The 27,104-nt window shown below is 39.1% G+C and overlaps 1 protein-coding gene across 1 annotated transcript in view; it reads left to right on the forward strand.

Annotated features, from left to right (window-relative positions):
• Positions 1 to 18,528: 18,528 nt before the first annotated feature.
• LOC105558685 overlaps positions 18,529 to 27,104 on the forward strand; it is a 16,787-nt gene continuing 8,211 nt past the window's right edge. The window contains exons 1-6 of the mRNA XM_012006507.1: positions 18,529 to 18,630; positions 19,130 to 19,477; positions 20,685 to 21,074; positions 21,743 to 23,592; positions 24,226 to 24,490; positions 26,096 to 26,830. Coding sequence (XP_011861897.1) covers positions 18,529 to 18,630; positions 19,130 to 19,477; positions 20,685 to 21,074; positions 21,743 to 23,592; positions 24,226 to 24,490; positions 26,096 to 26,830 — 3,690 coding nt within the window. The remainder of the gene's footprint in view (positions 18,631 to 19,129; positions 19,478 to 20,684; positions 21,075 to 21,742; positions 23,593 to 24,225; positions 24,491 to 26,095; positions 26,831 to 27,104) is intronic.

The following is a 27,104-nucleotide window of genomic DNA, read 5'->3' on the forward strand; positions in this document are numbered from 1 at the left end:
CACATTTATACATTTTGCATATACACGCATGGAAAACGTATATGTGTTCTACCTGAGCCTACACATATGTGGGAAGGCATCCAGTGATTTCTAGTGTATGTACATTCAGAAAAAGATTTAGTTAGATCATTTTTTATTTACTTCCACTAAAAAATTTGCTAGATTTGAAGAAATAAATATGAATTCTCTTAGAAACTCCAGTCTCAATCCAATAAAATTTCGGTTAAGGTAAAGAAATCGTGTCTTCAAAATTAAACAGCAATTTGATGAGGTCAAAATTCAAGCAAGCTCTTTTCTAGGTGTGTATGTTAAAATTTCCAAAAACTCTCATGCAGTTCTTCGAAGTGCCGTGTTGTCCCACGATCGCGTGATTTTCGAAGAAAATTTTCGAAGAAAATTCTCTCCGTGTAGAATCTTGTTCCCCGAGAAAAAGAAAGTAACTTTAATCATTGAAACACCTCGTCGGATTAATTCTGACGTTGAGCAATAATTCGGAGCACAAGCCGGCCGAGACTCATCCCTCAGAATGACATCCAGCGTTCACTAACACTGTGGGACCAATCGAAGGAGAGGCTTTCTCCTGGATCACGGTTCGCCGGCGGTACCAGGGTTCCTGCCCACGAGTTCCCCGTCATTCTCTGGAGGGGATATCTATATAGCCTGCTCATTCTGGGACAGCCCGTTCAAACTGCTCGTGTTCCTAAGACCGCGCGTGTACCACCGTGTCGACGAGACAATTTCGCCCCGAGCTTGTGAGGCGAACGGAAACGACTAAAAGTGACGGAGGAGGAGAATCAGGCACAAATCGCGACAAAATCGGGGTACAGTAAGGGGTTCGTCGTGTGCATCGGTGGTGCGATGTGAACGAGTGCGGGATACGCGATCGGTAAACAAAGCGGTTTCGTCCCGTGAAGTTCGTCGGTGTCGGGAGAAAGGTGGAAAGAGAGGAAACGGGAGAGGAGCAAGAGGGACCGATAGTAGGTCGAGGGTGGTGCTGTGACCTAGTGCGGAAGTACAGCCACCCTGCACAATGGTGAGTTCGCGGATATTGTAGAATTGCGATAATGCATTAGAAATCCCCCCCGGCTTTGCATCCGCGCGAATTGAAGCATAAATCATTTGTGACTGATCGGATAATGGAAGAATAATAGATAATAGAATATCCCCAAATTCTATTATGCTAAATTAATAATAATTTCGAGAGGAAGTCAAATATCAACAAGGAATGTTACTCTCTGCTGTTAATCGTGTTTAGAAAGTTATTTTAGGAAATTGTATTTCGCGGCCTCTTTTACACGCGAGAGAATTTTACACGTTGATAAATAATAATCAGATAGTTAACTCATATTTTAAAAAACATCGAGTGTGCGAAGGATTTTTTCAGATAATTAGTTTTACGTACAATTTGTTTAAATACACGATCTGATAAGTGGGTTATAAATCATTTGAATATTCGCTATATTCATAGAACGGCTAAATAAATCGCAGTATGATTTCATACGAATAATTGGCACAAAGAGAAGCTCGTCTGTATAAATCTGCATGGATACTTTGCTGAATTATAGACCTCCATTAACAGAACGTGTACATAATTAACAGTAGAAAGTAACGTTTCTGGTTAATGTTCGACCTCTTTAGAGAATAAAACGTGGCACTGTGAAAAGCTGTAAAAAGCCGTTGTCTGTCACTGTTGTTATTTATTACAATAAATAATCTTAACATTTTTGTCTCGTGTTATGTATAATAACTTAGGTACGAATACGCAAGCAAACTACTAAAGCGATCTCTTTTCTTATACTCCACGTATACGTAATTCCGTAACTTTATCCATAAATAATTTTAGCATTTTTTCGAGAAAAAGCTTACATAATAGTTGAAAAATATATTAAAGAAGAAATAACAATATAAGACACTGTTTATTTCTACACGGGGAGAGAATTTTCTCTTAAAATTTATCCTGAACATCATGAAAAATAATAAATAAGAAAGTGCCTAGTTTATACAAATATCCATTTTAATTGACGCAAGTTGACGACATCGCTACTTTTGTAGAGGAGATAAAAATGTTTCTTCTAATAAAACATATCTAAATAATTAAATTATGTAACTCTTAATTGAACGGCGCTTATTTTGGCGTCTTTTGTTTACCTTTTTTCAAATATATTTTACTAGCAATGACAAAATTTCAAAAGACTCACATAAAGTTCTTAAAAATGCCACGTTGTCCCATGATTTTCACGGTAGACTTTAAAAGAAAATTCTCTCCGCGTAAACATTTTAAAACCACAATTTCATAAGCCGCTCTTACAAGATAACGGTGTGGAAACTTGTCTGCAATTTTTTTCAATCTTTCAATATACGGGAGCGATCTGAAATATCCAAAACATCTGCGATTGCATTCCTTTATCTCTCGAACAGCGAGATAATTGTAAAATAGACCAGTGTGTCGATGCGTCTCCCGTGTTACTACGCTTTCTAACTTACGCCGTGCATGCCGATGCCGCGATGCTGTAAAATTTCACAGTACATAATTTACGGCTGCTAAACCGCTTAAGAAATACCACCGGATATTAAATAGCTAACTTAATATTCGAGATCGGAAAACGTCTCCCCGCAGGCAGCGCGAATATTTCACCGCAGATAATATCAATAAATCGTTCCGCCTTAAAAATTGTACGCAAGCGAGGACATATAAGCTTTATACTTATATTCCGTCCAATCAGCTGTAATTGGGTCGCAGCATATCATGCGTGTGTAATTTACTATTCTTTTCTTTCGCGTTATGGTTATCCTGAATACAGTCTGCTCGGGTCTTCCTGCTGAACGTAGATCTTATTAAAAAATTGCGGTGTGCTGCGAAATCGAATAAGCGGTCGCGTACTCTCTAAAAGTTAATCAGTGAATTACCACTGATAACAGTGAATATCAACTGGCTCGCGGTTATAAGTAAAGCACTGAATTATTCAGTTATGACGCACCGATTGATTTTTAGAGAGTGCGGGAGAAAAATGTCAAGTTTTAAGGGGATCCTAAAGCCGTCTGTTTTATCGGCATTCTTTGTTCGAAATGATCTTTTAATTGACTTTATAGAAATGCAAAACACTTTTACGGAATTAAAGTACGCAGCAAAATCTAGACTATGCTGGTGAACTTTATATTTAAAAAATAAAAAATTTTACTAAATTTTAGTACACTCGACGACAACATTTGCTTGATACAAGAATTGTAATGGTATTACAATTCAGCGGACATTAGTGTATTTGCAATATCTTTTCAACGTCGAATCTACATTTCGTAACATTGATGCAATATTGCAATGTTGTAATGGAACGTTTCTGAGACGTTGATTCAACATTTGTGTGCTGTATGGATAGTGAATTGTTATTTACTATTGAATATAATTCAGAGGAAAGTCCGCTATTAGGAGACAGGTTCCTAATATGAGACAGCAGGGTTTCCGTTAAATTAAGGCTATCCTAAAGCCGTCTGTTTTATCGACATTCTTTGTTAGAAGTAATCTTTTAATTGGCTTTATAGAAATGCAAAACTCTCTTACGGAATTAAAGTACGCAGCAAAATTTAGACTATGTCGGTCGACTTTATGTCAAAAACGAAAAAACAATTTTTACTAAATTTTGGTTTACTAAACTTGACGACAATATTTGCTTGCTATACAAGAATTCTACAATAAATATATACAAAATGAGACCGGCATACTCTAGGGACAACATATAGGAACAATATCGTGCAATTAGAACTAAGATTAATAGCCTAGAAAGAAAGATTACTTCTAATAAACACTAGTCTAGGAGAAGAGAAAGAGAGCAATGTGGCGCGTGGAAATAGTTGCAGGCTTTTTCGAGAATGGTCGCTGCCAAACATCTGCTAGAATTCGATCCAAAATCTCGGTCTGAGCAATGTGCGGCTAATAAAATTGCTGCTTTTTCGTAAAAGTGGCAAATTGATTAGCTAGAAATTTTTCGGACCAAGTAGAACTTGGAATTAAAAATATCGACAATTGACGTTTTTAATTCCGTCTCGTATCTTATCGACACTGATCGAGTTTGCCAGCGGCTTTAGGATCCCCTTAATGAGCGTGTTGAAATTAAACGAGCGTCCATAACGTGCTCGATACGCAAACGCGTTAAGGATCACCGAATCTATTGCAAAAAGGGAAAGAGACAAAAATGGAAAGAGAAAGCAGCGCGGGTTCTTGCGCGAAATGACATTTCGCGTGTATCGATAACGATCGCCTCTCTTCCGTAAAGCACGTTCCACGGGTATCGAAATCTCGTTCGAGGTGGCACAGTTAGACAAGATTGTATAACTTTGATTAACTATATATAACCGAGCCGAGTGTTGCGTGAAAAGCGAGACACTCGCGAGTAACTGTATTTTTTTCTTCGTCGGGAAAGGCGAAGCGATAAAGGGAGACAGCGGGAAAGAAAGACGGTCGCTGACCTCCTGAATTGCGACATAAGGAGCGAAGAGCTGTTCACACACTGACCCGCATTTCGTCCCCGCTGGCGAATAATTCCGAGACTTTTGCCTATTATGCGATTTTCCATGGAGCAGGCGTCTCCTTTCTCCCGGCCCGGGCTTGGGGTATTCAAGTGAAATCTGACTACGAGTTCAATCTCCGATCGCGTGATTTAATGTCCGAATTATTCGCCGCCTATCTGCGTTCACCACACGGTGTGAAATGGGTCCAATCTACATGTACACGGGTTAAGAAAAACGTTACGTCTGATTATATGGAAATGTTATGCATTTTTCTTCTATTTTCAGTCTATTTAAAGAAATTTATCTGATATCCAGACTTGACTTCCAAGAAGAAATACATAGGGGACCTTGAAAAACCTACGTTCTGACAATAGAATTTGATGAAAATTAGTTGAACAAATCAACGAAATAACTAAGGCTCTCATGTGGCAAACACCAATTCGAAAAAATAAATACTAAAGAGCTGTGACAGGATGTTGGTGTCTAAATATTTCTTATTTATCAATTTATTCTCGCGGACGTTTCCCCGCCTTTATAAAATTGATAATTAACGTCTTACCATAAAACTATAAGAAACATCAAATTGTGTACTCAAAGAAGATTCTGTCTTAAAATTTATTGAGAAAAATAAGATTTCAATCATCCGGTGTTTTAAGTTGCTGCACGTGAAAAAAATAGACATCAATACTGTCTTCTTGTAGAAAACGGAATCGAATGCGACGATTAAAAGATTATGTAATAAAAAAGACGTACATAAAAGAGCGTTTTACTTCTTCTCGAAACCCCAGAGGCTATGTAATAACTGCATAGGTAATAAATCTAAAATTAAGATTCGTTGGCTTTGCATTTTAATTTAGAGTGGAATTAAATATTATGCTTATATTTATGCAACTAGGTCGGAATTTATCTTCCTAAATTGGGCAAATTTCATGTTTTGCCTCAGACCCATTGTGCATGACATTATTTAGCCAAGTACCTCTGTATGTTTAATTCTAATTGAGGATAACACGGATGCATACACGCGCTCATTGATTAATTAAATATCCGTACTGAGAGAGCAGGCAATTCGTTTCGGATCAAATGCCTGAAAATTAGTCGAACGCATTCGGAACAAGCGAATAATTTTCATCTGTAATGTAATAAATTTAATTTTTCCGAACAAAACGCGATCGTTTATTTCATTAATATGACACTTTTAACGTGCCTCGAAGACAAGTACTTGCAGCAATTTAATTTCAAGCGCGACGTATCACAATTCCCTAAGACATTAACAACGTTAACGTTGTCTAAGTTAACGTTTTCCTTTCCGCTTAATGGCACGTAAGAAAGAAAAGTGTTGATGTAACTCACCGTTACAGTCTCTAAATTTAAGTTATAAATCTTGCAAAGCTGCAGAAGTATTTTCGAAGTTTCGCGACAAAGTATGACGTCAAAATAGTTCTGTGCCGGGAGGTCAGCCGTAGGCGGGAATCCTTGCGACAAAAGTCCGAACTAAGCGGCACGTAAGCGTGCGAAGAAAAGGAATCCTCGCCTCCGGCTTCTTAATACTTCGCGTGTCGCTCTCGTGAGCAAAATGAAACTAGGAAAAATTTGCGATCTCCGCTGCTCGTCTTAATTACACTTTGTCGCGACAAACTCGTCACGCTGCTCTGACACCAAGCGAGCAAGTTTCGCTTCGTCGCGAAGAGAGAAAGAGAGAGAGAGAATTTCTTTCGAGAAGAGAAATATGCAGACTCGATTCTTATGCGATAAAAGTTTTCGTCGAGTACAAAAGTTGTTTAGATCACCGGCGAGAAAGACGCTGCTACTTTAAACAAATTAAGTATAATTATCTCACAAGAATGTCTGAAATCACCTTTAAGGGGATCCTAAAGCCGTCTGTTTTATCGACATTCTGTGCTAAAAGTAATCTTTTAATTGGCTTTATAGAAATGCAAAACTCTTTTACGAAATTGCAGTACGCAGCAAAATCTAGACTTTATACCAAATGACTTTATACCAAAAACGACAAAAAATAAAAAAATTTACTAATTTTTTGTACACTTGGCGACAATATTTGCTGGATACAAGAGTTCTACAATAAATATATACAAAATGAGGCCAGCATACTCTAGGGACCACATATAAGAACAATATCATGCAATTAGAAATAAAATTAATAGTCCAGAAAAATGATTACTTAAGGAGATCCTAAAGCCGTCTGTTTTATCGACATTCTTTGTTACAAGTAATCTTTTAATTGGCTTTATAGAAATGCAAAACTCTTACGGAATTAAAGTACGCAGCAAAATCTAGACTATGTCGGTCAACTTTATGTCAAAAACGAAAAAAAATTTTACTAAATTTTGGTACACTTGACGAGACAATATTTGCTTGCGATGCAAGAATTCTACAATAAATATATACAAAATAAGACCAGCATACGTTAAGGACTACATTGTATAGGAATAATATCGTGCAATTAGAACTAAAATTAATAGTCCAGAAAAATGATTACTTAAGGAGATCCTAAAGCCGTCTGTTTTATCGACATTCTTTGTTACAAGTAATCTTTTAATTGGTTTTATAGAAATGCAAAACTCTTTTACGGAATTAAAGTACGCAGCAAAATCTAAACTATGTCGGTCGACTTTATGTTAAATACAAAAAAAATTTTACTAAATTTTGGTACACTTGACAATATTTGCTTGCGATACAAGAATTCTACAATAAATATATACAAAATGAGACCAGCATAGGGACAACATATAAGAATAATATCGTGCAATTAGAAGTAAGATTAATAGCCTAGAGGAAAAGATTACTTCTAATAAACGCAAGTCCAGAAATCCAAGTCTAGAAGAGGAGAAAAGAGCAGTACGACGTGTGGAAATAGCTGCGAGCTTTTTCGAGAGAGGTTACTGCCAAACCATCTGTCAGATTGTCAGTAAAGCCATGGTGTTGATGACGCTAGAATTCGATCCAAAATGTCAGTTTGAGCAACGTGTAGCTAATAAAATTGCTGCTTTTTCGTAAAAGTTGCAAATTGATTGGCTATAAATTTCTCGGACCAAGTGGAACTTGGAATTAAAATCGACGGTAATAGACGTTTTTAATTCCGTCTCCTATCTTATCGACACTGATCGAGTTCGCCAAAGGCTTTAGGATCCCCTTAAGGATCCTGTTAAGTTAATTATACCTTCGTCTGCGAATAAAGATACCGCGAGAAAGCCGACAAAACTCATTTGACAGCATTAGAGTTAGTTATGTCACGTTACTTCCCTGTGTCATGCCTACCGCGACTATAGAGACGTAAGAGCTCGCGTACGACGTGCGAACAATGCGCACAATCGCGACTAATTCCGTAATCGTCCTTCGATCTAATCTCACCGCATCTTCACCGCATCGCCCGGGTGTATCTTATTCAAGGATAATGACCTCGCGATGTCATTGTCCTAGCGGTCGCACGACGTGTCTCAAGACTCGACGACGTGCTATTGAGACTAATTGACATTCAAATGAATTAAATCGAAATCTTATTCGGACGAGGCCGAACGGTCTCCGAGCGGCAGAAAAATGCAGGCTATTCCCAATGCGATCGGACAGGCTACTCCTGTCTAGACTAAACGAATTTCACATCGCACGACTCTGTCTCCGTCGTCGAGCGTTACACGTTACGTTTCCCTCGTTTCCGGCTGGGTGTTACCTGCCGCTTTTTACAGTCGGAAGTCGCACGAGTGAGCGATCTGCCGCGATAGCCGGGGAACCGCCGGCCGAATCGGTCTCGGTGCGGCGCGCTCGGGTGGGAGCCGAAAAGTTCGAAGGCGAAAGTAAAGGTGGAACACGGCGAAGAAAGTCGGCGACAATAAGTGGCACGCCGATGAGGCGTCGACCATCCAACCGGATCGAACATGTGAAACCTGTCGGTGATCTCCCGGTGACAGGAACTGATCGAGTAGAGATCGGGAGAGACCCGGCCGGGGGACACATTACTGGCATGCGTTCGCGTGAAACGTGCCTTTCGGACGATAAACTCGCGTGTATTACGCTACGAAATAAACGCGCGAAGTTGCAGACTCGCGCGATTGTTCAACCGTAGAAAACGAATCTGCAAATATCCGGATATCCAACGCGTCGTTGTTTTTCTCTCAGCGAGGAAACAATCGCTCGTTTGCGTATTATTGCCCCGCGCGCTGCATACGAATCTTCATCAGATAAATTCGCCGCCGCTGTTCTATGCAGAGGGAACAATAGCTCGTGGAAATTATGAGATCGAACGAGATCCGTGGTATACGACAGATCTCTAGAGAAACGCATTTTTGTAATGAATATTAGTCTCTTAAATAATTCACGTCCAATCTTTTATCGCGAAACTTAATTTACTCGAGATTTAAGTATCGACTTATTTAAAAAAAAACAGAGAGAGAGACGTTTTGATCACAGTAGAGGAAAATGTCCTCTATTATGAGACATGCTCCTAATATGAGATATAAGGGTTTCCGCTGAATTTATTGCCCCTGGAGTGAAATCTGTTTAGTAGAAAATTCATTGTTAGATCGTGGAATCGTTGCGAAAAAAGATTTGTGATTGAATTTTGGTGTTGAAAATCTGGTATCTTATATTAGGAACCTATCTCATAATAGGAGACTTTCCTCTATATAAAACGCTGCTCAGCAAGTCTTATAATATAAAACCTCTCCATGTGTGATGAAAAATATATTCATTAAGCTGTGCCACATTTTAATACAAACGATTTATTTGCAAATAACTTACTGTAATTCGACTGTTTCTTTTTTTACACAGCAATTAAGTTCAGAGCCGCGACGTACCTACTCATGCATAATCCACGACAACGAAATATATCTTCCCGTAAGCCACGACTGCGAGATGCTATCGCGCGGCGCACCGCTATTTCTGAACTTGCGCGAGTATAGTCTATTTACAAGAAACTCGATCGAAACTTATATCGCTCGCCGGCACTTTCCTCCCAGACACGACGGGCGCCCTCGCGAAAAATCTGAGAAACGAAAGTTCGCGAGCAGACCGTAGGATAGGATAGTGCAAATGTGTAAGTAGAGCGTGAAATTCCGAAGGCCGCGAATATGCCATTTTTACAGACGGTACATTCGACAGGATCGCGCACACTTGTACGTACGTGCGTCGGCCACGTCGTCCTTCCCAAGACTTTCAGGACTTGGATAAGACTTGCACAGAAACATTCGTATGAATGAAACGACCGTCTTTCTATAATAAATTCCTTCTTCACGGATACCGTTAACGTGGAACGTTAATAAAGAACTTGAACAAACTACTGTTACTAAAATTAGAATAACTTTAAATTGAATTATTAGATTTTGAAACAATACGTCTTTCAGATATTGAATTGCAACAGCTATCGCACTTTATATCGTTAATTATATTGTTATTAGTCTCGGCAGAGAAACAAAATATATCTTCTAAAGAGATATTTTAAATGTACTTACTTATTCCAATTATATAATATTACCTTAAATTTCTGTAGCAATCGAATGTTTAGCAATCTTAAATTTTGTCTCTTAACATTTATCCTGAACTTCATGTGATCGTGGAACAACTGGTATTTTGAAGAACTTTATGACAAGGATTTTATGAGAGTTTTTCGAAAAGTTCTTCAAAATGCCGTGTTGTTCCACGATTAGACGATTAATCGAGATATATTTTAAAAGAGATTTCTCTCCGTGTGTGTATTATTGTTTTAAGAATATCTTACATTGAACTTTTGAAGAACTGGAAAACGGCGTGGTGTCTCGCCATGTTGACTTAATCTTCTCGCGACATTCAACCCGTTAAAAGCATCTACGCTGGACAAAAGTGACGGTGTCAAGACCGCGCCTTTACCCGAGGACCCGGGCTAGCTTCCTCGCGCGTTGAGAGAAAGGTGCTCGACCTCCTTTTTAACGCCGTTTCTGATCCGGCATGTGGCGAACATGAACGATTGATAATTGCACACATTACCGACGGCATTGGCTGCGCTCGTGTTACGAGCGAAGCGCAGCGAGAACGGGGAATATCGCCTCCGCCAACCGAGAGAAAGTCATTTCTTCCGGCGGCCATGGGGAACAGATAGCTTCAGTCACACCCGCGGCCGGGTGTGCGTGAGAAGCTATCAGCTAGGATTGCAAACGGAATTGCGGTGGCACAGCTATCGTCGGAGGACGACGTACTTTCAAATGTAATTGAAAGAATGGAAACTTCTTGAATGACATTCTTTGATGCACGCGTTCTCTGACGGCGCTATTTTGTAGTCGATTAAATATCAAACGTAGTCATCCCTTCAGGAATCAAGGAGGAAAAAGTACCAAATAACTGAAAGACGTTCGTGCAGTTTCTTTTCAATGTCAAGATTCAAATATTCGAACGGAACTTTGAGAAATTATATACGGTGTCGTGTTTATAATTAATTTAATTTAATTTTGCCGCCACTGTACCGTTACTGTTACTTGTTCTCTCTCATATTTGTCTCACTTTTTTCAACTACTTCTCTATTTTTCTCTTTATAGCTGGAACTATATGGAAACTCACGGGGGTTAGTCGTGACAGAAGGATGACGTGTGGATTTTAATTTCCTGACAATTTCGTTTTACGTTCTTTACTCGTCCTCTTCATTAGCTCGCTGAAGAAGACCCGGAGATGGGTCGAAACGTTTAATCGTTAAAGGAAGTTTTCCTACGTTTAAATTTGAAAACCGAGTTCTGTTATTTACTGGCTGACATTGGCTCTTCATTAGTTCACTGAAGAGGACCCGAAGATGGGTCGAAACGTTTGATGCATTAAAGGAAGTTTTCCTACGTTTCCATTTGAGAACCGAGTTCTGTTATTTACTGGCTCACGTTGGCATTCCTTCCTTTCCGTTTCCAAATTTGTCTTCTGGAGCCTGCATCACTCATCGTGCTATTAATATAAATTTTAATAGTAGCTTTTTGTCGTCAGTGATAATTAACCAAGTGGAATTTTTAAAAAAGATCGACCAGACTGGCAAAAATAATGATCTGTATTTTAGTCACGACGTCTCGGCCTCTTTATCGGGTCCTTTTCGTTCGAGATGCGGAAAGGTACGGTTGCTACTTGGAAATTTTTAAAATTAACATCACCATTATAAATTTAAAATCCACTGACTACCGAGACATATATGATATTATGAATTTGCTGCTACCCATACAGCACAGATGGTTGCAGTTACATTGCAGAAACGTTGCAATCTTGCCGAGACATTGCAGGGATATAAAATTGCAAACTTTCGATAGCAATATTGCAGCAATGTTTCAAAAATAATGAAAATACCAGTGTTTTCTGTTATCTAGATGAAATTATCTAGATGATCATCTAGATAAGGCTGTTTCCTTATCTCATCTTTATCTAGATAAGAATGAAACGTATTATCTACATCTTTATCTTAGATTTAAAAATACGTTATCTGTCTGAAATTATCGAAGATAATGGTTGCATTCAGCAGAACTCAGTATTTCGTGGCTAGGTACAACCCATTATTTATCATTTGTAAATAATTTCATTTCCTAGTTTATCCGAAATTCATACAAACAATTATCATTTCCATGTACAACATTATTAGTATTTGAAGAAATTAATATTTCAAATTTATTAGTTTCAATATCTGAATCTGATTCACACTATTCCATACTGTTCAAATCTTTATTTCCTTCTAACGTGAGTCAATTTTGATCACAATTTTCATATGTGATGCTAAAGCATCTAAATGATTTAGCATTAAAATTTGTAGCATTATCTGTTAGAATATTTGTAATTTTTGATATATAAATTAAATTTTCTCAATACATTGTGCACAACTATTGCAATATTATTATAAATGTAATTGCACACATTATTCTTTTACAAGTCAATTAAATATAATCCTGCTTTTTTAATAGATTTATAAATATAATTGTTTTTATTTTTTCTTTAATTACTTTTTAAAGTAATGTTATCTTGAAATCATCTAGATAAAATGCTTATAATTTCATCTATTATCTAGATAAACTAGAAATAAATAATCTATATCTTATCTAAGATAAAATTTTATGTCTTATCTTATCTTTATCTAGATGATTTCAACTTTATCTACGTAAAACACTGGAAAATACTATATTTTCTATTTAAAAAATTTTTCTAATTATGAGAATTTTATGTTATTTTCGTTGATACCAACAATGCGCGAATTATTCAGTACTTGATCAGTGCGGTGTTGCTCGCAATCTCCATCTATTGCGAAGCGACATAATTTCCTTAGATTGCTTTGCAATACCCACACAGCACAGAAAGATTGCAGGAAGATTGCAGAAATGTTACAGTGTAAGATTGCAATATTGCAGCAACATTGGGCAACATTGCTGCAACGTTTCTGGAGGATTGCAGTAACGTTGAAATGTCCGCCCTCAGAAAGATTGCAGTGCAATATTATAGCAATGTTGCAGTGCAATATTTTGGAATAATTTGTTGTTGTACATAAGCAGAGAATTTACTAATTACATCCGGGCCTTTTTCAATACATAGCAAGCTATTGCGAAGCAACCTAAGGAGATTATGTCGCTTCGCAATAGATGGAGATTGCTGCAGATGGAGATGGAGCAACACCGCACTGATCAAGTACTTAATTATTCGCGCATTATTGATATCAACGAAAATAACATTATAAAATTCTCGTAATTAGAAAAATTTTTTAAATAGAAAATATAGTATTTTTATTATTTTTGAAACATTGCTGCAATATTGCTATCGAAAGTTTGCAATCTTATATCCCTGCAATGTCTCTGCAAGATTGCACTGCAATCTGCAAGATTGCAACGTTTCTGCAATGTAACTGCAACCATCTGTGCTGTATGGGTAGCTTGCTCTGTATTGAAAAAGGCCCGGATGCATATTATATGTAATTAGTAAATTCTCTGCTTATGTACAACAACAACAAATTATTCCAAAAATATTGCACTGCAACATTGCTATAATGTTGCACTGCAATCTCTCTGAGGGCGGACATTTCAATGTTGCTGCAATCCTCCAGAAACGTTGCAGCAATGTTGCGCAACGCTGCTGCAATATTGCAATCTTGCAATGTAACATTTCTGCAATCTTCCTACAAACTTTCTGTGCTGTGTGGGCTTATGTACAACAATAACAAATTATTCCAAAAATATTGCACTGCAACATTGCCATAATGTTGCACTGCAATCTCTCTGAGAATGTTATATTGCAATTTTGCAATGTAACATTTGCAATCTTCCTGCAATCTTTCTGTGCTGTGTGGGTACAGATTCGTGACCCCATTCTATTTCGGCATAAATTAAAATGTTCAGTCAACTTTAGATTGTACTTAAAAAGGACCCGATAAAGAAGTGGAAAACGTCGTGACAAAATAAAGATCGTCATTTTTGCCAGTCTGGTCGATTTTTTTAAAATCTCCCTTGGTTAAATTGTATCGTTGGTCGGCTAACGTCAATATATCTTTTTGATGTACACAGAAAAAAGAATATTCTTCTATTGAAAATATGTTTAATCTCGACATGGAAATCTTGAAATGAGATTATATTGCGTTAAAGAAAGAAAAACTTACTTGCAATTTTGTATAATTCAAGAACCATATATGTGCGCTTGCTATTTAAGAATAATTTTCTTGAATAGAAAGGAAACAATATTGCATAAAAAATAATATATTTTCAAATCAAAAATTATAAAGATTGAAATGATTTTGTTGTCAAAATAATATGTGTTCTTGAAATGATAATTATGGTATTTAAGTAAGACTGTAACATTGTTGAAATGTAAGATTATTAAATGTTTCTAAGAAGATTCTAGATTGTCGCGTATACATATACGAGTACAAAACAATGAACGCGTTAATTTGAGTATACAAGAGTTCATCTGACATAAATTTTCTGAGATTATATTGCGTTAAAAGAAGAGAAACTTCTTTGAATGAAGCACTTTTATATAATTTAATTGAGAAAAATGTATACTCACTATTTAAGAATAACTTTGTTGAATGGAAAGAAAACAACATTGAATAGAAATTAACATTTTCAAATGGAAAATTATAATGATTAAAATGACTTTGTTGTCAAAATAATTATATGTATTCTTGAAGTGACAATTATGGTATTTAAGTATTAAGACTGTAATATTGTTGGAATGTAAGATTATTAAGTGCCTTTAAGGAAAGATTATAGATTGTTGCGCATATACAAAACTTACGCGATACATTCGAGTATGTAAGAGTTAGATGAACTATAATACACGGAAAAGAAAATTACTGTCAGATCATTAAAATTGATAATAGCCATATATGTATACACATTGCTCGCATAGATTGAACGGTGTGCTTCTTGTTGGTGAATTTTTCATTACCTCTGTTTTCGCCAGACGACGAACCGATAATTCATCGTAGGAATTTCATTGCTGTGTACTACATGCGCGAGCGAACGGGCTCGTACGTTCGGGATCGATTTCTTTTCTCTCCGACGAGAAGCCCTTCCGGCGGATCGCGCCATTATTTTACACTCGATGGATTCGTTTCTAAAACGAACGGCCGGAATGCGCTCGGAAAAAATCGCGAAGAAAGCAGAAAAATCGCGCGGCGTGTCCGACACGCGATATTCCGTAATGAAAATTACATAGACACGCTCGCGGCACGTAATCAAAATCATGTCAGTGGCACAAAGACCTGACCGATTCGAAAATTATTGTATAAGTTCAGGAACCGGCAAATCCTTACATTCGCCTCGTCGATGATATCATCGTACTGGTGATTCATTATACAAGCGTTAACAATGCATCGATAATACCGGGACGATAGCGATCTTTAACACGTTGCAGCTGCTCGAGACATTTTTTCGAGATTATCAACGACTGCATATTAAAAGAAAATTCAACACGTTGAGGCACAATCCACACAATCATCGACGTAGATTTTACTCAGTTTTTATTACCACACTCTCTTATTTGCCGCATAGTTACTTGCGTAATCCATCAATCATCATTTTCGTAAAAACTTTGCCCGGCAACTTACGAACTCGTAAGATTAGGTAGTCGCAACCGAGTCATGTATTAGAAATCGCCGTACGCGATTTGATGCGATTCACAGTTCGTTAGCTCTGGTTGCACTCCAGAAGCTCTCCCGGTCCGCAGGTGACATGCGATGACGATATCAACCATGGCTTCTTAACAATTGGCATCGATAATATCCGTCGTATAATAATAATAATGTATCGTAATGAGATTAATAACGTAACTTAATAATTATTCTCAGTAAAAAGAATTGTTACACGACTTTAGGCTGGCAGCTGGTTTATTTGTTTGGTTCCGACGTTTCGCCCATACGGGTTGTGGTCCTTTTCAGGGAATTAGATAAGCTACAAGTTTCAGAGGACAATTGCCATTAAAATTTTCTCGGTTACAAGTTTTACTTTTAGGACATTTGCAGCTTAAATTGTATCGATTACAACGTGAAATTAGTCGGATTTATTAAGTTAATTAATTTAAATCGTTACATTTTTTACATTTAAATAAAGATTTCATGAGATGTAGAATACTTTTATTAAATGAAGTGAATTGTTTTTGTTCAATTTTCTTCGCTTTAAAAATTACGTCTTAGTAAACATTTCTTTCAGTTCAAAATTATCTAGTCTTTGATATTTAATAGATACTTAAAGAAACGTGTGCTTTGAATTTAAGTTAATAAGCTATTAGAAGCCACCTGATGAATCATTTTCTTGAGTAAAGTGATTTTTTTAAGATATAAGGATTAAGATGTTTGATTTATTAGCGTATGTATATAAGATATTAATGATATAATCTAGCATTGATCGCTCTATGCGTATATTAAATAGATGAATGAACGCCAGATTCAGATGTAAATACGATTTTAAGTAAACAATAAAATTTTCCTATTTATGGTTTGTTAAAATAATTTCCAAATAATTAAAAATGTATTACTTATTAATTGTTTAATGCTTAACTTATAAATACCAGAACCAAAAATTTGCCCATGACATCGTAGGAAACTAAATAATAAAAAAAGCAACTACATCCTGTTTAAACGACGAAAGAAAAATGTCACATATAGTCGCCAGTGATGATGAGAAATGAAAAAAGGGATGAGCTTATTGTCAAATTTAATTAAGTTACAATTATAGTAACTAATTTAATAAAATTTGCCAGTTGGGTTGACAACAAGCTCACCTTTTTCAATTTTTTATATCCTTTTTTTAAGCTGACGTGTGTGAACGATTATGTTCTCGTCGATTTGCTCGCGGATGTAAAATAGACGAAAGACAGTACGTTGCGTGTCTACATTTCCCGTGTCCGCAACTAGAAGGTCGACTACATTCACTTGGAGCACCATGTCACCCGACACTTGAAACATTTCCTGCGAAATACACCGCGTTATTAGCAATGTAAAACTACGATCGTAAGACTTCTAAGGTTCTTAACGCCGTATGCGTGATTGGAGAAAATTAAATTCTTTCATTTTAAGTGGCTATAGTTGTTAATAAAATTTAAATTATCCACTATCCAGTTGTTGAAAATCATTGGCAACTTTTCTCGGTGTGTCGGATTGCGCGGATGCATAAATAGACAAAAGCAACAGCCTCGGTGAAAGTTGTCTTTGCACGCGTAATTATGCCTAATGATTCATGCTCGGTGCGTTATTATTAGAGCCGTACTTAAGCCTGATATTACGTATTAAAAATCAAGTAAAGACCGAATATCGCGATTATCGGATATTACGTGACGCGATCGCTGACGATTTCTTCATCTACATCCATTCATTTGATAGAAATATCAAAATAGAGTATTAATATCAACGTACGATAAATGAAGTGGAAGCGAAACGGGAAACTGTATCGAGAGCAGATATTGGAACAATAGCCGTTGCGTTATTTCGATGCAATAATACACGTCACTCGCGTCTCTGTTCGAGATAAACGATCGGCCGCTCGCGATGTGTGCGAAACGAGCCAATCGCAAACGTCAACAAATAGAAATGTCGCGAAAACCTTTTCCCATTTTGGAAGAGTAAAATTTTAATTTGGTTACGTGCAAATGTATAAAATTTAATTCCACATTCTTTAAAAGGACTAGTATCTTTTATCGCATGATTACATATTGATTGCGTACAATGCGGGAAAACATTTATGCGATGTTTTATTCCATTCATATTTAATAGGAAATGTGTACAACTCTAGTGGCAATCTGTTCTTATTAATCAAAATTTGTACAACTAATTAAACGAGAAGCAATTCCCTTTAATTAATCACGAGATTAAAGATAAGAGTAGAAATTCAAACCAAAATTATACGAAAAAGGCTTGGTTATATAATAATAATCCAAGCCTGGTTAATGTTATCTAGATCTATGGTGAAATAGTTTCAACTAAACGCACAGGTTATTATGGCGCTAGAAATTGGTTAAAACATTGTTAAAACATTGCGGAATTGAGTTGGCTCAATTACCTAAATGCAAAATTTACTCTCTCAAAAGTTTATAATTATTACCAAACGTTTTGCTATTATTATTAAATTTCGCAATAATGACCAAATAAAAAAAATATTACTAGAGGAAAGTCCCCTATTATGAGATAGGTTTCTAATATAAAATAGCAGGTTTTCAACACCCAAATTCAATCGCAAATCTTCCACTAAACGCTGATCTAACAACGAATTTTCCACTAAACAGACTTCGCTCCAAGAGCAATAAATTCGCGGTGGAATCAACAGATGATGCCCATTGGTTTAACGGAAACCCTACTGTCTCATATTAGGAGCTCATCTCATAATAGGGGACTTTCCATATAGATTCCTCTCACAGTTTACCTGCCTCTTCTTTGCCTGTAGAGTAATAACTTTCTCTCAACGAGGAAATAATTCATTCGAAAATTTTACTCGCCGTGGAAAACGATTTACGAAACGTTCGGCGAGAAATAACATCGACATTAATATCGGAAGTAATTAATAGCATTGTGTACGTGCATGCGCATGTTCGTCGCAGCTTTGTCGCATTATGAAACCGCAGATTCCATTAAAACATAAAGTTGCGGCCAATTCATTGGTCCATGATCTCGATTACTTATTCGCATCGGAGGATAGTTGCGGTGAAATTGCGGTTGGTTTCTTGTTATCTTCCGCACGAAGCGTTGCCACGTTTTGTCTGTTACCCTCTAATGCACCTCACATCCTGTTCCTCAATATATGAAATAAAACAATTCTATCCCCGTATTATAATAGAATGCAGCTCTTATTCATATTAATTTTATTTATTATTCCGTGGAAAACTATTTTGTTATTCATTCATTTCATGAATTCCATCCTTTTGCCTATTACACTCGGTTTTAAGCGCTAATTGTACGCGTCGTGCGTAGTACACGATTCAGTCCGTGTTACGAAACTGAAGGTCACGTCATTTACAACACGCAACGCGCAAGGGAGTGCTTTATTGAAAAAATATAAATATAAATTACGTCAAAACAAACCGACGTTGACCCAGATCCATCGTGCAAAGTCAATCGAACCAATTTTACGCTGTCACGTAGCGTACGGAGCCGTCGCCGAAGTTAATTACTTAACGTTCCGTGCGATCAATTAATCGATATCGTCGGTTTTAGATTGTGCGGAGGTGCTTCACATCGACCGCGGCATTCATCATCCTAACGTTGTTAGGCGGATTCGGCGGGTGCACGGCTGAGCGATGGTCACGGCAAATCTCTAACAGCGAGTGGATCCCCCTGGCTAATCCGGGGACCGCGCCCGCTCAACTCACTCGAAATAACGCGGAAAGCGGGCTCCTAACTAGCAGCACGCATTTACCGAATCCATTGCAAACGCTCGCGTTACCGCCCGCCCTGCAGCAGCAGTACCAGGACCAATTGATCCAGCTGCAGAAGACGCAGGAGAGTATTCAAAAGCTCCTCCTGCTGCAGCAGCAGCTCAAGGCTCAGCAGCAGCTTCTTCAGGTAAAACAGTTTCCGTTGCATCAACGCGGAGAATGCAAGATGTTTAATAATATGTTATTTTTACAAAAGATATTTACTAATAAATAGATAGTGAATTGCTATATACTATTGAATATAATTCAGAGGAAAGTCCCCTATTAGGAGACAGGTTCCTAATATGAGACAGCAGGGTTTCCGTTAAATTAAGGGTTTCCTAAAGCCGTCTGTTTTATCGACATTCTTTGTTACAAGTAATCTTTTAATTGGCTTTCTAGAAATGCAAAACTCTTTTACGGAATTAAAGTACGCAGCAAAATCTAGACTATGTCGGTCGACTTTATGTCAAAAACGAAAAAAGTTTACTAAATTTTTGTACACTTGACGAGACAATATTTGCTTGCGATGCAAGAATTCTACAATAAATATATACAAAATAAGACCAGCATACGTTAGGGACAACATATAGGAACAATATCGTGCAATTAGAACTAAGATTAATAGCCTAGAAAAAAAGATTACTTCTAATAAACACTAGTCTAGGAAAAGAGAAAAAGAGCAATGAGGCGCGTGGAAATAGTTGCAGGCTTTTTCGAGAAAGGTCGCTGCCAAACGTCTGTCAGATAGTCAGTAAAGCCTGTTGACAATGCTAGAATTCGATCCAAAATCTCGGTCTGAGCAATGTGTAGCTATTAAAATTGCTGCTTTTTCGTAAAAGTTGCAAATTGATTAGCTAGAAATTTCTCGGACCGAGTAGAACTTGGAATTAAAAATGTCGATAATTGACGTTTTTAATTCCGCCTCATATCTTATCGACACTGATCGACTTTGCCAGCAGCTTTAGGGTCCCCTTAAATTACCCTTGGAGTGAAATCTGTTTAGTGGAAAATTGATCGTTAGATCGTGTAATCGTTGCGAAAAAATGATTTGCGATTGAATTTGGACGTTGAAAACCTACTATCTCACATTAGAATCCTACCTTATAATAGAGGACTCTCCTCTAATAATGTGAGGAATTTATGTCCTTTACAACTTACTTCATCAAATAATATATGCTTTCGAAAGCTGAGGTTGCGTTTAGATTAAAGGAGAAAATTAGTTTAATAAAAAATTTTCATATTAAAATCGTAATTAACTGTTCCGTTACATTTAATGAGAATTGGAAATTGTATATAATGTAATAAGTTTCCTCTTCTTTACTTTTCTAAATGGATCTTGCCTCCATTTACAGACTCAGACATTTGTGCCCGGCGATTACAGTAGCGCCGAAGATGAGAAACAAGTGTTACCGCAGAGTTCCTTAGGCAATTTTCAAACAGCGCCTGAATTAGCGTCGGAAGTCTTGATACCTCCGCAGCCGTCCTCGGGAGCACTACCGCCGGTGCATCCTGCTCAGAACTTCCAAAGACCGGGTCAGATCTATCAGAACCAGGAGCTACCAAACTTGCCTATTCAGGGTCAAGTTGTACTGCAACAAAACGTGGAGGACACGCAAGAAGGACACGCTTACGTAACGAAACAAGGAGGCCAGAGACCCGACGGGAAACGTTTGAAAGGACATTCGAGTCCAGGATTATCGCAGTCCTCTCTGGTTGGTAGCGTGGGCGATGAAGAGGAGGAGGTGCGTACAATGAAACCTGTGGCTTGCTTTCTTTCCAACATGCGATTCATCAAATTCTATTGACCAATTCTTACATGTACATTTCTGCGATGGTATCGTTAGATTAAACAGAATCAGAGCGTGCACGGAATACGCAAAATTCATATATCAACCGAGCGAAACCGGAACTAAGTGTAGCAAGATTACAAATTGATTTGGTTTCTTAAACACAAAAGTAGAACCTACGATAACGACTAGTTTCAGCAAATGCTATTGTATAATAGATTTCAACAAATGCTGGAATACAAGTAAACAAATTTCAATTCTTATCTTAAATCCTATTACTTACAATAATCCATGTGTGGCACAGATAATTTTAATATAATTGTTTTATGTAATTAATACATAATGATGCAACAAAAACAAAATTTAATTACGCCAATGTGTTTACCATGTTGAAAAATTATTAATACGTACATACAATGTTGTTACGCTGTGTGAGATAATAAATGAATATTTATAAGTATTCTACGATATATCGTGGAATTCATTAAATAAATTCATTAATCCAATAGTTTTGTTAGAAATAGTTATGTTAGAAATAGCACTTAATTCCATTGAAAATTCTATAAATCGCAATTAGACAAGATTAGCAATTTTTTAACAGCGGCAAATGTGACATCTTTTAGGTTCAACTGGTTTATGTCCCAGCGGAAACGCTGGCGCAAAGGGGTCAGCCGAAAAGGGGCCGTGGAAGGAAGCAATATCCCGTTCGCCAACAACATCAGCAGCGAGAGAACCAAGGAAATATCGATCCAGCCTCTCTTTCGCCCGACCAAGAAGCCTTCGCGCGGCAGGTGTTGCACCAAATCCAGAAGGAACACGAAGAGAAGGCGCAGTTCCTGAAGGAAGAACGCGTGAAAGAAATTACCAGGTTAAATGAGGAGCAGAAGGCGCTTGAGCGGAAGACGCGATTGCAGCAAGAGGCCCTTCAGAGAGAGCAGGAGTTGTTGCGGCAAAAGGAGGCCGATAAGAAGAGAAAGGAATTGGAAAGGCTGGAGGAAATGGCGAGGCAACGAGAACTGGATCGAATTCGCGAGGCTCGAGAAAAGCAACGGCAGGAGGAGCTCGAACGACGACGGCTTTCCGAGCTTCGCGTCAAGGAAGAGAGACGCCGCGAGGAGGAAGCCAGGCAGCGCGAAGAGAGGCAGAAGTTGGAGCTGGAGCAGCAGAGGATTCTGGAGGGTCAACAGGAGGATCAATTACGAGTTACTAGTCCGAGTTTCCAAAACGCCCAGTCCCAAGCTCTGATCCGCGAACAGGCGCGTCGCCAGCAGCTCACGGATAACGCCAGCAGAATCAAGAAGATTCGCAACAGGCCACGCCCACGGGTCAATCAGTACCAGGAGCAGTCCAATTACCGCGAGGTCACCACCACGCCGTCGCCCAATCAGCCGCCCCTCTCCGTTTACATGGGCAGTTCCACGTCCAAGACATTGGACACCGTCAAGGTCACCGATGTCCTGAAGATTCTGAGAAACGCGAAAACCATCGCCGTTCTGGATAACGTCGGGCCCAACAGTCCACAGGTATTCGTAGGCCCGTCCAACCTGGATCCCCCCTACGGTTACGCAAAGTTCGATCTTCCCTACCTGTCGTCGATCGATCACAACAGGGTGGAACGCAAAGTGGACAAGCTGCCTTTCTTCGTCGCTCCGCTGAGCTTCGACCCGCCCCCGGGTTACTCTAAGATCCCCTTCCCGGCGCCGCACATCGGTTCCGTCGTGGTCAACAACCTGTCGGAAGCGTCCTCGGAGCCGCACACGTCTTCGACGGACGAACAGAATCTCAATCCCACGCCGTTGATCGAGCCGAACTCTTACAGCGACGCTCATCAAAGTGGATCCATCGCCACCACCGCATCCTACGACTCCTCGAACACCCAAAGCTTCCCCCCGGAACCCAGCAGCCCTAAGTACGAGCCCGTTTACTCAACGCCGTCCTCTAGTTCAAAGTTCAGACTCAGGCAATATTACGACAATAAGCCGAAGCACTACTACGAGCAGGAGACGAAACTTACCACTCAGTCACCAAAAGTCGACACGACAGTCAGCTATAGACAGGAAGTGACTTATCCTAGCACACCGAGTTATCAGGATAGAGTATCAGTGAGTCCGCAAGATTCCTCCGTGAAGGAGCAGGAGTTGGCGGCCCAATTGGCGCTCATCAACCACGAGCTTGTTCAGCAAAGAGAGCCCCAGAAGTACAATACCGCCGAACAGTATCATTCCCAGTCCAATCTGGGTGAATCGTACGACGTGAATGACGTGAGGGCGCCAGTTGGTCCAGCCCAGTACAATTTACCAGCGGAATTACCGCCGATCTCCCCGCACTTGCCGGGCTTGGTAAATTCCTTGTTGGACAAGCAAGAGAATCTTTCGGTCGCTCCGACGCCACCGCCGACGACGACGACGACGACCACGACGCCAGCGACAACGACTACTCGTGTAAGCTCCACGACTTACAGGCCGCGAGGAAGGTGTGTATAATTTTAGTATAATTTAATACTTTAATACTCTATGTAAGAAATTAATAATCGACACAACTGGCAAATTCTAATTAGAGAAATTTATTGCGATAAATATTACCTCAGCCAGGGTTTGAACCTGGACCTACACTCTAGACGGGCGTCTCACCAATTCGACAGAGATGCAGAGGTCCAGGGTTCAAACCCTGGCTGAGGTAATATAGTTTTCGCAATAAATTTCATTAATTATAATTTGCCAGTTTTGTGTCAATCATTAATTTCCTATATTGGTTAATTATTTACTGGCGGCAATAAGTCTTTATTTTTAATACTTGATGTGTAGCACTTTTTGATGTAATTCTTTTGTACAAAATATCTTTCGTTATTAAAAATTTTCAAGTGGATATTCACGATTATTCGCGTCAATTAAATATTTCAATGTATTATTTTTCGAGATTTCCTTAGTCAAGGTGGTACGCGTCGTAACATAATTTATATGGAAAACATACAATTTGTCGACCTTAAAAAGTTCTTATTCCGTTTGATCTAAATTGATGGTTCAAGACCAAGTAGAGCGTAAAAATGTTTCAATCGTAAATGTCGGTAAAACGTTAATACATTGGAATTATGTCTGATCGCGCACAGAGGCAGAATCGTACCTACGAGATCCAAAACGACGACCCAGGCACCTAGCAATAGAACGGAGAGAACCCGAAGACCAACGTACAATCGATCCAAGTCTAGATTTACGACCACAACGGAGGATTATCGCGAGTCCTCCTACGACCCAACAAAGGCGAAGACGCCGGAGACCACGCAGAAATATAACGCGTTGGAACACAGAAGAGCATCGCCGGCATCCCGGGCGCAGAAGTACAGAGGTCGAGATAGAGCGAGTGCCCAGTCCGCGGTATGATTAACTTTTAAGCCCGCTTATTCTTCGTACCGTTATAATAAGTGCGTTCCGGCAAGACACTGCTACTATAGTACTACTACCCGGGGAACATTGCGTCGTCTTAAAGATGTTTTGAACAGTTCTAAGATGTCTTATAAAGTTGTCAAAAAGACGTCTTTTTGACATCTTTAAGACCCAGTGAGAAATGATTCGTCGATCGACGTCGAAGCGACGTCGAATCGACATCGACACCGGCGAATTGACGTCGATTCGACATCATTTCGACGTCAATAGACGAATCATTTCTCACTGGGGACGTCTTATGTCCCGATTTTCGATGTCTTTTTAGACTTGTCTTAAAGACAACTTTAAGGGGATGCTGGAGTGGTTTGATTTACCGACAGAGTCGCATACAGTTTTTGGAGGTTTGTAAAGAAACGTAACCTCAATATGTCATATTATAGATACAAACGAAAATAATTATGTAGCATTTATGTACAAACTAATACCAGACCCGAGTGTAGAATGCATAGTAGAACATTTTCATATAAAAAACATTGAGGTTTGAAGTCTAATTCGTATCGCATTATGTATTGCAATATTTGTAATACATAATGCGATACGAATTAGACTTCAAATCTCAATGTTTTTTATATGAAAATGTTCAACTATGTATTCTACACTTGGGTCTGGTATTAGTTTGTACATAAATGCAAATAATAAGATTTACAAACGCAAAAACGGTATCCGACTCTGTCGGTAAATCAAACCACTCCAGCATCCCCTTAAGACGTCTTGAAAACAAATCTAAAAGACGTCCTCACGACATGTATTATAAGCATATCGACTGATCTCTTTCGCAAGGTCGTATCTAGATATCACGCAATTTCTGGTTTTTGTACTTAGGCTGCGGTCAAGCTACTGCTGCAAACGCTTCGAAGTTTGAAACCGTTTCTCTTCTCTTTACTGAAAGTGAAGAGCAGAAGAATACTTCGTAACACTTGAAGCAACAACTTGTCCGCAGCCATTCAGGCCCAGAAAGAGCGTTTAAGCACAAAAACCCGAAATTGCATAAAATTAAGATACGACTTTGCGAAAGAGATCAGTCGATATTTAAAATAGTTTTTTATTCGTAATAACCACTGCTTTTTCTCTGTCTCCTCACGCCATTCAAACTCTCCACTTTGTCCCAAGAACATGATCGTTATACAATTGCACTACAAATCTCATTATTTTAATTTCACAAATTAAGAATATTCTTAAAGTCGCCAGCAGTAATGATAAATTAATAATACATCTGTGCTGTATGGGCCTGTTTTCGGCTCGAGCAACTGCTCGCCTTTCCCTAATTTGTTACATTTGTTTATTACATTGTTAGTGACGGTCACCTCTCGTGTATTAGTTTCTAGACCGTTTCGTTCTTTGTTCTCTGTGTATGTCACAGGGCCGTATTTAGTGTTATCAGGGCGGGAGGGAACTCTTATGCCTTACAAATGTAAGTGTGGCGCCGGTACAAAACTGTAGCGCTAAAGTAGCAGTGTCGGAACGCACTCAATATCAGGAAAGAAAGAAAACGCAAAGTGTTCGTTCGCATAAATATCGCTTTCTAAACTTATTCAGGTTCACAGCCACAGCGTTCAAGCAGCTAACTACGAAAATTATCCGCAGAACGATGCGCAGAGTAATGCATCTCCCGACGCGTACTCGCCGCCGAGCGGACCCGCTTCTGGCGTCCACCAGAAGGAAACTCCCTTGTCCGGGGTGAGCAGTTACCCGGAGCATTATCCGACCACTGCCGTACAGACCGAGAATTACCCATCATCGTTACGCGAGGCCGCGGTTCAGCCCAGCACACCGGCAATGTCCGACGACTACTCGAGGAGTCACAACTATCAGCAAAACCGGCCTCAAGAAGCGCGCTACCAGCACCAAGACGCGACGTACGATCAGAACAGCGACTTCCAGCATACGGGACTCGAGAAGGCTCCAGTGAACGGATTCAATTATCAAGTTGCAAACGAGAATTTACCAGACCAAACGATTCCTCAGAGATCCAAGGAATATCCGCGTTATCAAGAAGACGCAAACTATAATCTGGCCACGACGGTGGATCCGCGAGTGACACCCGGCGAGGAGCATCGGTATTCCCCGATTTACGAGGTCAACGTCGCGCAAACTCAGCCGGATTATAACGTCGGTGGACACAATTCGTTTCGCAATGCTGATGACGGCAAGATCGAGAGTACCGCGATAGAGACTGATCCAAACGCGTCATCGATTTTCGTCCCGCTTCAAGAAGGCAAGCAACAGGATTACGAATTGCAGGGTCCCTCTACAGAGCCGTCGCTTCTCGAAGTATGTATGAAAACAATATTATTGTAATGTTATACAGGGTGAGTTATAACATTTGTCCCAGAGCTCATGAGAAGGTAGAACGGATCGAGATGAACAGAAAAGTCCTGAACCATTTGCAATTTTCGCAATAGTTAACGAGTAATAAATTATCGAAAATCGTCGTCTTTGCCCTGCCCACTGTCCAATTCGAGCGCGTGGCGAGATGTGACCGCCCGGCGATCGATATTGCCTGGCGAGGGGGGAGGACAGCGCGTCGTTGCCGGCGAGCTTACGT

This window comes from Vollenhovia emeryi, unplaced genomic scaffold (assembly GCF_000949405.1).
Source record: "Vollenhovia emeryi isolate VEMERY1.0 unplaced genomic scaffold, V.emery_V1.0 DF939322.1, whole genome shotgun sequence".
Classification (NCBI taxonomy): Eukaryota; Metazoa; Arthropoda; class Insecta; order Hymenoptera; family Formicidae; genus Vollenhovia; species Vollenhovia emeryi.